Source organism: Aquarana catesbeiana, linkage group LG09 (genome assembly GCF_042186555.1).
Source record: "Aquarana catesbeiana isolate 2022-GZ linkage group LG09, ASM4218655v1, whole genome shotgun sequence".
Classification (NCBI taxonomy): Eukaryota; Metazoa; Chordata; class Amphibia; order Anura; family Ranidae; genus Aquarana; species Aquarana catesbeiana.
In genome coordinates, this window is record NC_133332.1 from 310,799,564 (window position 1) to 310,812,727 (window position 13,164).

The 13,164-nt window shown below is 46.9% G+C and overlaps 1 protein-coding gene across 3 annotated transcripts in view; it reads right to left on the minus strand.

Annotated features, from left to right (window-relative positions):
* Positions 1-1,477: 1,477 nt before the first annotated feature.
* LOC141108750 (alpha-galactosidase A-like) overlaps positions 1,478-13,164 on the minus strand; it is a 32,158-nt gene continuing 20,471 nt past the window's right edge. For all 3 annotated transcript variants that reach the window (XM_073600655.1, XM_073600656.1, XM_073600657.1), the window contains 4 exons: positions 10,626-10,717; positions 9,651-9,812; positions 7,183-7,380; positions 1,478-3,913 (listed from right to left, as the gene is read on the minus strand). In XM_073600655.1, the coding sequence (XP_073456756.1) occupies positions 3,659-3,913; positions 7,183-7,380; positions 9,651-9,812; positions 10,626-10,717 (707 nt within the window). In that variant the 3' untranslated portion in view covers positions 1,478-3,658. The remainder of the gene's footprint in view (positions 3,914-7,182; positions 7,381-9,650; positions 9,813-10,625; positions 10,718-13,164) is intronic.

Sequence of the window (13,164 nt, forward strand, 5' to 3'; positions counted from 1 at the left end):
TCTCTTAAAGCTAACTCCACTATTTGCACCATGTTACCAGAGCTGCTGTTAGAAATCTCGGGGCTCTGTACAGTCTACCTGACAGGGCCCCCTCCCCCCTGCTAATCCAAAGACGCGCCGATCACTCAGGAAAGAAAGGGGCTGCTCGCCATCTTGAAATGCCCGCCCCCCCCCTCCTTTGTGCCCGCAACAGCCAGTGTGAAGAGCAGGAGTGAAAGCTGGCAGTGCAGGGGAAAGGGGTACACAGGGTGGCCTGGGCAGAAGGAGGTGATCAGTGTGGGGGCAGTTACTGGAACTGATCACCCTGTAGTTCCCTCCTGCAGCAATTGAAATCCAAAGGGGGCAAGAAGAGGGAACCTGGCAATGTGTGTGTGTGTGTGTGTGTGTGGGGGGGGGGGGGTTACTGATTACTGGAGCCGATATCCTTGTCTGGTTCTACCTGCAGCACCTGAAAATGTCATCTCTTCCTCCTTCCAACTTTTAGTCGCTTGCAGGAGCTCCACACAGGATTGGGTTCCAGTATTTGCCCTCCCCGTACACAATCCTATTTCCCCCTGCCCCCCCCCCCTTACTGAGATGGGGGGGGGTACTACAGAGTGGGGCATCAGCAGAGCTGGGGCATACTCTGGGTGGGGCATTAGCCGAGCTGGGGGGGGGGGGTGTACTACTGGGTGGGGCATCAGCAGAGTTGGGTGGTATTACAGAGTGGGGCGGTATTACTGGGTGGGGAATCAGCAGAGATGGGGGGGGGGGGGGGGGTACTACTGGGTCGGCGATCAGCAGAGATTGGGGGGGGGGACTACAGAGTGGAGCATCAGCAGAGCTGGGGGGGGGGGGGGGTACTAGAGAGTGGAGCATCAGCAGAGCTGGGGGGGGGGGGGTACTAGAGAGTTGGGCATCAGCAGAGATGGGAGGGTACTACAGAGTGGGGCATCAGCAGAGATGGGACGGGGGGGGGGGGGTACTACTGGGTCGGCAATCAGCAGAGAAGGGGCGGGGGGGGGGGGGGGGGGACTACAGAGTGGTGAGCATCAGCAGAGCTGGGGGGGTACTAGAGAGTTGGTATCAGCAGAGTATGGGGGGGGGGTACTACAGAGTGGGGCATCAGCAGAGATTGGGGGTACTACAGAGTGGGCATCAGTAGAGATGGGACGGGGGGGGTACTACTGGGTGGGGAATCAGCAGAGATGGGGGGTACTACAGAGTGGGCATCAGTAGAGCTGGGGGGGGGGGTACTACTGGGTGGGAATCAGCAGAGATGGGGGGGGGGGGTACTACACAGTGGGCCATCAGCAGAGCTGGGAATCAGCAGGTGTGGGGGGGTACTACAGAAGTGGGCATCAGTAGAGCTGGGGGGGGTGGGTACTATGGGTGGGGCTCAGCAAAGATGGGGGGTACTACAGAGTGGGGCATCAGCGGAGCTTGGGATCTGCTGAATGATGGAACTAATGGGGTGGGGGTGGGGGGGGGGGGGAATCTGCTGAGTTGGGGTGTAATACTGAAATGATGTATAAATGTGAATGATCCCTGAGCATACCCTACTTCATAGAAGCCATGGTTGCCAAGTGCTGCCCTGATATCTGAAACAACTCCATGCAGTTGGGAATAGGCTCCTCCCCCGTATTAGACGGTACGTGTTCTGTAAACCAGCAGCTCTAAATGCAACCAGGTCCCAGGACAGAAAGGCAGTTGGCGGTCGGCTCTCCCAGGGCTCGCATGTGTCCGCTTCTTTAGGAATCATGTATTGGAATTAAAGCAAACCATATAGTAGGCGAGCAGCATATTAAATCAATATTGGTCATTTTGGGAAGTTTGATTAAGGATTTTAGAATTAAAATAATAAAAACAAGAAACCCATCCTCATCCAATAAGAAAGCAGGAAATATTCCCTCGTAGCGAATAACTGCCTGTTATTTTGGCTTCATATAAAAATGGTGATAGAAATGCCCATCTGAGAGACGTTTCCGTGTACCAAACAGACCAAATCATCGGGGGGTGCATCTGTCTGTTTAGCCATCAATTTTCTTCATCACCTTTAAAGCTCAGTTGGACTTTTTTTCCTTCCTAAAGTAACCCCAACTGGGAGTAGAAAAGCCTGTCCCCTGCCAGCATGCTGTAGAGAGGACTATTGTTCTCTGTGTGAAAGCAGTGGTCTCTCTGAGTCGGACCGGTAGCCCTGCAAATCAGTAAAAGGTCATGCTCCCTGCTGATTGGAGGGGTGTCGGACCTCTGCAAAGATACCACTGTTTACCCACAGAGACCAAAGGGGTCCTTTTCTGGAGCTTTCTGCCCCCTGAGTAGAAAAGCCTGTCCCCTGCCAGCATGCTGTAAAGAGGACTATTGTTCTCTGTGCGGAAGTAGTGGTCTCTCTGAGCCAGAGCGGTAAAGGCCATGCTCCCTGCTGATTGGAGGGGTGTCGGACATCTGCAAAGATACCACTGCTTACCCACAGAGAGCAATGGTCCTTTTCTGGAGCTTTCTGGCTGCCAGCATGCTGTAAAGAGGACTATTGCTCTCTGTGCGGAAGCAGTGGTCTCTCTGCAGAGGACTGACATGCCCCCTATGGAGTTGAGCCTGTAGCTCTGCAATCAGCCATGCTCCCTGCTAATTGGAGGAGAGTCAGACCTCTGCAAAGATACCACTGCTTACCCAGAGAGCAATGGTCCTTTTCTGGAGCTTTCTGGCTCCAGAGTAGAAAAGCCTGTCCCCTGCCAGCATGCTGCAGAGAAATGACCATTGTTCTCTCTGTGGAAATAGTGGTTTCTCTGCAGAGGAATGACATGCCCCCTACTGAGTCGGAACCTGTAGCCCTGCAATCGACACGGGTCATGCTCCCTGCTGATTGGAGGGTTGTCGGAACCTCTGCAAAGATACCACCGCTCACCTGCAAGGGCTTTCTGGCTCCTGAGTAGCCTGTCCCCTGCCAGCATGCTGTAGAGAGGACTATTGTTCTCTGTGTGGAAGCAGTGGTCTCTCTGAGTCGGACCTGTAGCCCTGCAAATCAGTAAAGGTCATGCTCCTTGCTGATTGGAGGGGTGTCAGACCTCTGCAAAGATACCACTGCTTACCCACAGAGAGCAAAGGTCCTTTTCTGGCTGCCAGCTTGCTGTAAAGAGGACCATTGTTCTCTGTGCAGAAGCAGCGGTTTCTCTGCAGAGGACTGACATGCCCCCTACTGAGTCAGAACCCGTAGCCCTGCAATCGACACGGGTCATGCTCCCTGCTGATTGGAGGGTTGTCGGAACCTCTGCAAATATACCGCTGCTTACCCACAGGAGGGCAAAAGTTTTTTTTTTTTTTCCCCTGGAGCTTTCTGGCTCCTGAGTAGAAAAGCCTGTGTTCTGCCAGCATACTGTAGAGAGGACTATTGTTCTAGTGGTCTCTCCAAGTCAGACTTGTAGCTCCTGAAATTGGTAAAGGTCATGCCCTCTGAAATCGACAGAGGTCATTATCCCTGCGGATTGGAGGCGTGTTCTACCTCTACAAAGATACCACCGCTTACCCACAGAGAGCAAAAGGTCATTCTCTGCCGAATGCATGCTGGCAGGTAACAGGCTTTTCTACTCTGTGGCTGCTTTAGAAAGAAAAAAAACAGCAATACCTAAAACATCACGGAATGTATTTGGCCGATTTAGACGGAGAAGCTGCGGGTTTTTCCTTACTCCAGCCTCAGCAGCACGGTTCCCGATGGATTCACCCACACTTTCAGGACTTGGGAGGAGTTGAAATATCCAAATTCGTAGCGCGTCGGCAGCAGCTGCGTCACGTAGCAAGTGTCACAGGCCAGTCCTTCCCACACTATCGCTCGGACCAATAGAAAATATCGGGGGCCGCCTATTTCTTGCCGATTTGTTACCGAGATTGCCAGAGCTCCGCTCGCGAGGGGTTTCTCCCACAAGTCAAAGTTGTTGACCTGAAATGAGAACAGCGAAAGATCGGCGCAAATCCAAGTAATCACTGTTAAAAACAAAATTTGTTAAATACAAGTTAGTCAAATTTTTTTAACTTTCGGTTTAATACAATTCGTTGAATAAAGTTCAGGTGGGCCAAAATAAGAGAGGTGCAAAGTTTGGTTTTCTCTAGAAAGTAACCACAGCAAAGTAGAAAAGCCTGCCCCCCCCCCCCCCCCCCCCCGCTGCAAAGAAGGACTCTTGCTTTCTATGTGGAAGTAGGGGGTCTCTCTGCCGAGGTCCAATATGGGAACTGCTGACTTAAAGCTCTCCAACCAGCATGGAGCGTCATGGATTTACTGATTGCAGAGTTGTGGGTCTACTCTGCTAATTTGCATTAGGTAAACCACCTGTAAGGCTTCCTCTACACTTGCAAAGGCAGCGGACGGGAGCGCACATGCCACGGCTCTAATGCTTTGCTGTGGCATGGCAACAATGAGTGCCGCCCCCCCCCACGCCACATCATGATCAGTGGGCAGAAAGACCTATCAAAACATGACCCATTCACCTCAATGGGGCTGCAGAGTGCAACCGCATGCAATGCACGTGGTTGTGGTGCAGGTCAAAAATGGTCTATGCAATGTACCCCATACTCATTCAAATGGGGGGGGGGTGTGACACAACTTTCAGATTCTGATAAGCCCCCCTGCCCGCAGACCCCCACAACCACCAGGCCAGGATTGTGGGAAAGAGGCTCTTTGAGGCAACCCCCCCCATATGTTGAGGGCATGGTATGGTTTAGCATGGGGGGGGGGGGGGGGTGCTCGCTCATCCCCCTCCTGGTCCTGGCCTGCAAGCTTGGCAAGGCTTTGGTATGGATTTTTTTTTTTTTGAGGGGGCGGGGGGGCGCATTTTCTCATGAAAAATTCTCTAAAACCATTAAAATTTTGATATGGGGGTCGTTCCCCCCCCCCCCCCCCCAAATCCATACCAGACCCAAGGGTCTGGTATGGATTTGGGGGGGAACCCCATGACTTTTTTTTATTTTGGCATAAGGGTTCCCCTTAAAGTCTGTAGCAGACCCGAAAGGGCCTGGTATTGGGGGGGGGGGGGGGGGGGAACCACCATGTAATTTTTTTCAAAAATTTTTAATTGCTGGTAATTTTTATTTGCTCTTTTGTGATTAGTTTTTTTACTGTCAGCAGAGAAACCCGCTGACAGCTGATGAGCCATCCCGGTCTGCTCCTTAACCAGCTATTGTTAAAAGATGCTGGTGGCCGCCAGCTCCAAAAATTCTCATCTGAACTGTATCTAAATCACAGCTGAACAGCGGCTTTGGAAATTTGCGCCGGACATGTGTGAGTGAACCTAGCCCAAGAGGTCTAAAAGCCAAAAGGCGGAAGCGGGCATTCGGGTCACATGACCACTGTGATTGGCTGTCACATGATCGGAAAAGCTCCCAAACTCAGGTATGCATTGGGAGCTTTCTGATCCCCGCCAGCTACTATGCTAGGGGCATGCGGGGAGCGCACAGTCAGTTTTTTTTTTTTTTTTTGTTTTTTTGCACAGGGCCGCATATATGCATATGGCCGGCGCCAATGGGTTAAGAACCTCAAGATTTCTAGATCCTGGGAGCGATTCAGAAAAGCTGCTCTGCCACTTCTCTGGCATTAATTGCGCTCATTAATGTGTTGCGCCTAATTTAAAAAAAAAAAAATTCCGGGACAGTTTTGGTTCTAAAAGAAAAAAGAATTGCTGCTCCAGGTGTATAGAGATAAGACTGATTGGAGTCTCTTGCAGAGTGCTAGCCCCAGCCCACCTCTGTGGGAAACTTGGAAAGAAAGAAATGGCTGCACATTCAGAACTTCCGATTGCCTTTTTTAATTTTGTTTCACAAAGATAACACCAAAGACACCAAACTGTGGTCACGTAGACGCGTTTCACACATACATCTGGTGCTTAATCATTACCAATTATGATTAAGCACAGGATGTATGTGTAAAACGCGTCTACGTGACCACAGTTTGGTGTTATCTTTGTGAAACAAAATAAAAAGGCGATCGGAAGTTCTGGATATGCAGCCATTTCTTTCTTCTTTTCAGTTTTGGTTCTGATGGCGACTCGTACGCCAAATTCATGAAAAATTCTAAATTTGCTCTGCTTCTCCATCGTGGTGCCAAACCTACACCACATTCAAAATCAAACAGCGACAATTCGTATCTTACGAACCAACTTTCTTTGGGCATACAGAGGCAGCTTTTGTGTCTCGCGTGCTTTCGAAAAAGTGGTGCCAAATTCAAGTACTAGACCAGACTTTCTCAACCTTTTCAACATAACAGGAGCCCTCGAAATAAACTTTCTGATCTCAGGGAACCCCTGCTAACAATATCTACAAGTCATGAGACGTTAGTGTGATGATCAGTGGGAGGAATGCTCTTTACACTTGTAGTCACCGGGATGAGTTAACCCTAAAGCCGGCCATAAACCGTGTGAATCTCGGCCAGTTCAGCAGGGACCGGCTGAGATCTGAACCATGTATGAGCAGGCCGATTGCATGCAAGGTTGGATTGATCAACTTGGGTACAACCAGAATGTTGGGAGTCCAGGATTACACCTAGAAACTTGGCATGCGGGTACGGGTTAATGGTTGTGCCATTGATTTCTAACACTAAACCGCCTCTCTGCCAATCAGGTGTTAGGATCTGTTACCCTTCACCTGATTGGCTGAAATGACAGGCGCTGTGATTGGATGCCTATTAAGCGTCCAATCATAGCAGAGGATGGGAGAAGACATCAAGGAGCTGTCCCACCGAGACAGGGAAAGTGCAGATGGCGGGGGGGGGGGGGGGGGGGGGGGTCGTGCAGAATTTTTCAGTTTGCGCCCCCCCCAAAAATTTTGAGCACCAGCCGCCACTGGTTGAACGGCATGGGTGGCTATCTGTTGACCCTGGGAGGAGGTGTAGATTGAGAATAGGAGGGGTCCAAGGACATTATGTTGATGGGGGATTTAAGCGATTTTCTTTTCTGCAACCTGTGGTTGCAGGAAAGAAAATTGCACCATGGCCGGCTTTACATTTAGCCAAGAAGATAATTGGTGTCAGTTGGAACTTATCTGAGAGGCATAAATTGGTCATTGCTCAGCGTACCCCTAGCAACCTCTGGAGGAACCCTGGTTGAGAAACCTTGTTCTAGACCGTTACATGAGTTTGGTGCATGCTGTGCCACTTTTAGACACTTTTGCAAAATCAGTCTGCCCCGATCTTTATGAATTCCAGAAACTGTCTTTTATTACCTTGAGTAACCTGTATCCTTGTATCCCTAGAGGATCTTGGTTGATGGCGATGACCTCTTGGTTCTGAAGGAGAGCTGTAGACTCTTTACTTATTTCCCGCAAGTCATTAGACATTAATAAAGGTGCAGCCATGATTGCCCAAAGAGCCATTTGTGTGACCTGCTGATCGTAACTCAATCCGAAGTTACCGATAACAAGCTGTTAAAAAAAAAAAAAAAGTCTGAAGTTATATATGGAGCAGAATATAATGAAAGCAAAAACATGTCGGAGGGTAATAGGTCAGGTGCTCAAATATTTAAAGATCTTTGGAATTTTAGGTCTAAAAGGCTGTGGGGAGATTTGTGAAACCAGTAGAATGAAACCAGTTTACGGCTTTGTTTGGCCCAAAGTAGAAAAAACCCCAACTGCCATTTCAAGATACTTCCTTTCTGAGCAGCCTGGTATCTCCCCCCAGATTGCTCTGCTCAGTTGGAGATATATTCCAGCCAAAGCTTGACCATCGTTAGAACCTGGGGCTGATCACTTCTACAAGTCAATACTCGATCCCCACTAGCAGGGCTTTCCCCCCCCCCCCCCCCTCAAAGAATGGGTGCAGGAACTCCCCCTTTCCAAGCCAACCCTTGGCCCCGCCCCCTACCCAACTCCAAGCATCGTCCCTTGGTTCCACCCCAACCCACCTCCCGGTTCCATCCCTTTTAGAGAATACAGAACAAAGTATTATTTTGTGGTGCTAAGTAATGTGTTTGAAATTTGTTAACAAGAAAATAAATAAAATAGATCCCCTGTAGCTAGCAACAATAGATCCAACCCAGCAACAATAGACTCCCAACAGCCAGCAACAATAGATCCCCCTCCCAACAATGATTGACCCTCCACCCACCCCCAGCAATAATATACCCCCCCCCCCCCCCTCCAGCAACTATAGAACCCCGGCAGTCAGCATCAAATCGATCCTCCAGCACCCCTTGCCACATTCAGTCCTGGAACTGCGTTCCCCCCCATGTTCTTGCTGAAAAGAAAGCCCTGCCTACTAGACCCAGGGACAGGGACTGCTAGAGAAAAAAAAAAAAAAAAAAAAAAAAAAAAAAAAACACACCACAACACAAATGAGGAAAGCCGGAATGTGCTCTATTAATAAGCACACACAGGTAAAATGTTTGAGCAAAGTGGCCACGGTGGGTAATTAGACAATTCATAGGTCCCTGTTGGATCTCTGCCCCTAAATCAGGGGTGCTCAACCTGTGGCCCTCGGAAGCCCTCTCATGTGGACCTCGACCTTGAACCAGGGAAGTGCTTGTCCATGCTCTGGGATGGCAGGTCTGCAAGCCCAGATCATGATCAATGGGTTGCGTTTTTTTTTGGGGGGGCAGTAAAACCCCATAGTTAATCGTGGCTCGCGACCGGTTACCAAATCACTTAAGTGTCCCCCACTCTTCAAAAAAGGTTGAGCACCCTGGTCTAAACACTTTTGCTACAAGCATCATCTTTTCATGTTGTTCCCTATTTAAACACATCAGCCCGAAACCTTTTTAAATACATAGCCCTGAAGAAGGAGACACAGATCCATAAAATGTTTGGGGTTGCTGTTAGTTCTTCAATAAAATTTCCTACGTGATTAAAGATAAAGCTCTGCTACATTTTTTCTTAACAACTATATATGTGTGTATCTCACTTTTAGTGGCTGCTTAGTTGTTCGTTTATTTTTGGTGGTTTGTTTTAGGTGGTATTCGCACGGTATTTTTTCTTCTATCCCAGTGATTAAAGAGGGGTGTGCTTCTTTTCGAATTCTTCATTCACTTTAGCTTTGAGTGGAGTACTTATTGAGAAACTTCACCACTCCCTACCACCATGTTTTTTTTTTTTTTTTCGCTGGTGTTATGCCATCTTAGTTGCTGACATCATAGGGAGCCAGTACCCTCTTCCTGGTTCAGGCAGGCCGCCCCCCTGATGACGTGCCACTGGGTCCATCCCTCTTCGATAGCACCTGAAGCATCATGGCATACAGTATGGTGATATGCATATTCCCAGGAGGCTTCAGAGCACTGATGATGTCTAGTGCACCCAATTGGCAAAGGTCTGCTTTAAGATTCCACATTTCTTCTCAGCAACATATGGTCTACTGAGGTGCCCACTAGCTGGGAACACATTCTGCACCTCTAAACCATGCTTTTTTCCTCCACTTCCAGAATGTGACCATCATTACAGGAAGGGAGTGATCACTACTGTAACCAGGTCATGACCACCCTATTAGCACCTGTATAGCCAGGTAATAAATGCCACTGCAGCTAAAAAGACAACACCACCATCAGTGCTGGAACCACCATGGCCATCTAGTGGGCATGAGCTATACCCATTTGTTAGGCAATACCCAACAAGTTTCAGTTATTCATATTGAGAATTTTCAAAATAGCTGCAAAAACATTCTATATTTAGATTTAGGCCTAAAAATAGAAGGGTTATCCTCTGACCATGTCTGGGTCATTCCAAGCTCCCGGACCCGCTGCAGGAACCAGCTGTTCTTGGAGAGCGGCAGTAAAATCCACTATAGTCTTCACACTTCCCCACGAGTCATCGATATCGCCAAAATTTCTCCACGAGTTGCAGTATTCAGCAACTTCTGTATAGTTAACCTGAGAATAGTAAGAAAAAAAGTTTCAATTAAAAAGAATCACAAAAGACATAGATTTTTATAAGTAGACGCTATAAGAAACGAATCTATTGTTTTTGTAACAGCAGATTAATGCCATATGCTTTTGGTGCAGAGCAGAGGTACAAGGTGCGGGTGGTTATCATTACTTATCGTTGGGTCTTAGTTTAAATTGCTTGTGAAGCCAAAATGTTAATTTCTAATTTGAGATAGAATAGGCAAGGGTAGAAAACTCTACCGGGTTATTTTTGCTGTCTGCATTCCCTTAGCGAGAAATTCCTTCCCTTCCTGTGGCGTTATTTTTTCCAAAGGTATTTAGTAGGGTTGAAGTCAAGTACTGATGTTGGATGAGAAGATCCCAAAAGGTTTTCAAGTAGGATTGAGGTCAGATCCTGAAGTTAGATGAGAAGACCTGATCTCAAAAGATAGTAAGGTTGAGGTCAGGTCCTCATGTTGGATGAGAAGACCTGACCCCAAAAGTTATTCAGTAGGGTTGGAGTCAAGTACTGATGTTGGAGGAGAAGACCTGATCCCAAAAAGGTGTTCAGGAGGGTTGACGTCAGGGCTCTGTGCAGGACACACAAGTTCCCCCACACCAAACTGGTCAAAGCAGGTCTTTGTGGAGCTGAAAAAAGAAAAACTACTGCCACCTCATCTAAGGACTGGTAGATACACGTTAGGCTAATAACCAGGAGATCTACCCTTACTTTTGAAAGTGGAAAACTCTTTGACGTTGACCATAAAAGATACATACAACATTTGTCACTTAGAAAGATGGAAATAATATTCTACTTACATGTGATTCTTGACGAGCATACAGTGGCCATTCACAGGAATATACAATATCTCTCCCAGTACGGTTTAATGCCATAGCCATACGACGGTACCCTGCAACGATAGGGTGGCAGAAAGGATGGGTTGTGCAAAAATTATAAATATCCAGTGAGCATTGGCCAGGATGTTGGAGGGGACAGAAAGTCTATGGGAACTCACCCCCGTTACAACTGGAGGCATCTCAGAATGCGCAACACATCAAACCTTTAAGTGGATGGTCTACAACAGCAGAAGACCACATTGGGTTCCTGTAAGCCAAAAACAGAAAGCAGAGGCTGGAGTGGGCAAAAGGATCACCAAAACTGGACAGATGAAGACTGGAAAAAATGTAGCTTGGTCTGATGAACCTCAGTTTCTGCATCAGCTTTCTGTTTTTGGCTTACAGGAACCCAATGTGGTCTTGCGCCGTTGTAGACCACTTGTCACTTCAAGGTTTGATGTAAACGTGTATTCTGAGATGCTCCCCACAGTTGCAAACGGTGGTTACCTGAGATTTTAGGCTTGTCTATGGAACTGACCCTAACAGAACAGCTCTGGGATGTGGTAGAATTGGACATTTGCGGTATGAATGTGTAGCTACCAAATCTTCAGAAATTTCTATGGCAACATGGAGCAGAATCTCAAAAGGATCTTTTGTGGAACATGGAACCATTGACACGAGAGTAAGGGAGACCCAACCCAGTATTAAAAGAATGTTCCTCATAAATGGCTTGGTGGGGTATATGCAGGAAAAAAAAACAAAAAAACACACACACACACACACACACACACACTAGTATGCTATAGGGACTAATCAGGGCTTACAGGAAGAATAAAGACAGGTTTATGGGTGGTTTCGCACAAATGGCTAGATGCCCCTACAAATACAACCACCTGGGTAGAGTATAAGAGAATAGGTTTGAAAAGGTGTGGGTGTGGCGCTCTGCTTATATTTTTGGGTGTGGGTACTTCCAACTCACTCTCTAAATCAGTATATTTCTTGAACAGACTTGAGTGCATTAATTAGAAAGTGACTAGGGCCAAAACATAACTCATATGCATAATGTGCAAACAGTACAATCATAAAAAAAAAAAAAAAAAAAAAAAAAAAAAGTCACTGGTGCCGAAAATCAACTTCGTATACACAATCATTTAATAAAAATCCAAAGCGAACAGGTGCTCTTCAATCATATATGACCTCAGTGCTTGAAATAAATATGCACAGTCCTTGGAAAGTAAATATATGCAGTCCTTAAAAGGTGTATAAATATTCCTAAAGTGACAGGTGCTCTTCAAATCATATATCCTTTGTGTTGATGCTCCTTACAGTGCCCCTAGAGGTAATGCACTCACCAAAAATACTCACCCCCTCAAAGGGGTATTGCGTATTCACAGTATTTGCCACTGAGCAGCAATATCTAGATCCACGGCTTAGTTTGCTCTTAACCACTTAAGGACCGAGCCTCTTTCGGAGATTTGTTGTTCACAAGTTAACATTTTTTTTTTTTTGCTATAAAATTACTTAGAACCCCCAAACATTATACATTTTTTTTCTAACACCCTAGAGAATAAGATGGCGATTGTTGCAATACTGTCTGTCACACCGTATTTGCGCAGCGGTCTTACAAGCGCAATTTTTTTGGAAAAAAAAAAAAAAAAAAAAAAAAAAAAAAAACACTTTTTGAATTTGAAAACAAACAGTAAAGTTAGCCCAAATTTTTTTTTGCCATGATAATGTTGTTACGCCGAGTAAATTGATACCAAACACGTCACGCTTCAGAATTGCGCAGGCTCGTGGAATGGCGACAAACTTTTACCCTTAAAAATCTCCATAGGCGAAGTTTAAAAAAAAATTCTACAGGTTGCATATTTTGAGCTAGAGGAGGTCTAGGGCTAGAATTATTGCTCTCCCTCTACCGATCGCGGCGATACCTCACATGTGTGGTTTGAACACCGTTTTCATATGCGGGCGCTACTCACGTATGCATTCGGTTCTGCACGCGAGCTCGGTGGGACAGGGAGAGTTAAAAAAAAAAAAAAAAAATTAATAATAATTTTCCCTTATTTATTTTACCTTTTTAAAAAAAAAAAAAAAAATAAGTCACTTTTATTCCTACTACAAGGAATGTAAACATCCCTTGTAATAGAAAAAAGCATGACAGGACCTCTTAAATATGAGATCTGGGGTCAAAAAGACCTCAGATCTTATATTTCACACTAAAATGCAATAAAAAAAAAAAAAAGAAAAAAAATGTCCCTTTAAGAGCCATGGGCGGAGGTAACGCTATGACGTCGCTTCTGTCCTGCAATGGTATGGAGACGGGTGGGGGTCATCTACCCCTCACTCGTCCCCATACCCAGCAAGGAAGAGGATCCGATCGCCTCCGCCGCTGCCGGCGGCTCCGGTAAGCGGCAGAGGGCACTGGAGCGCGGTGGGAGGGGGGGTGCCCTCTCCCGCCACTGATAAAAGTGACCTTGCAAATCCGCCACAGAGACCACCATTATGGGAAACCGGACCGCTG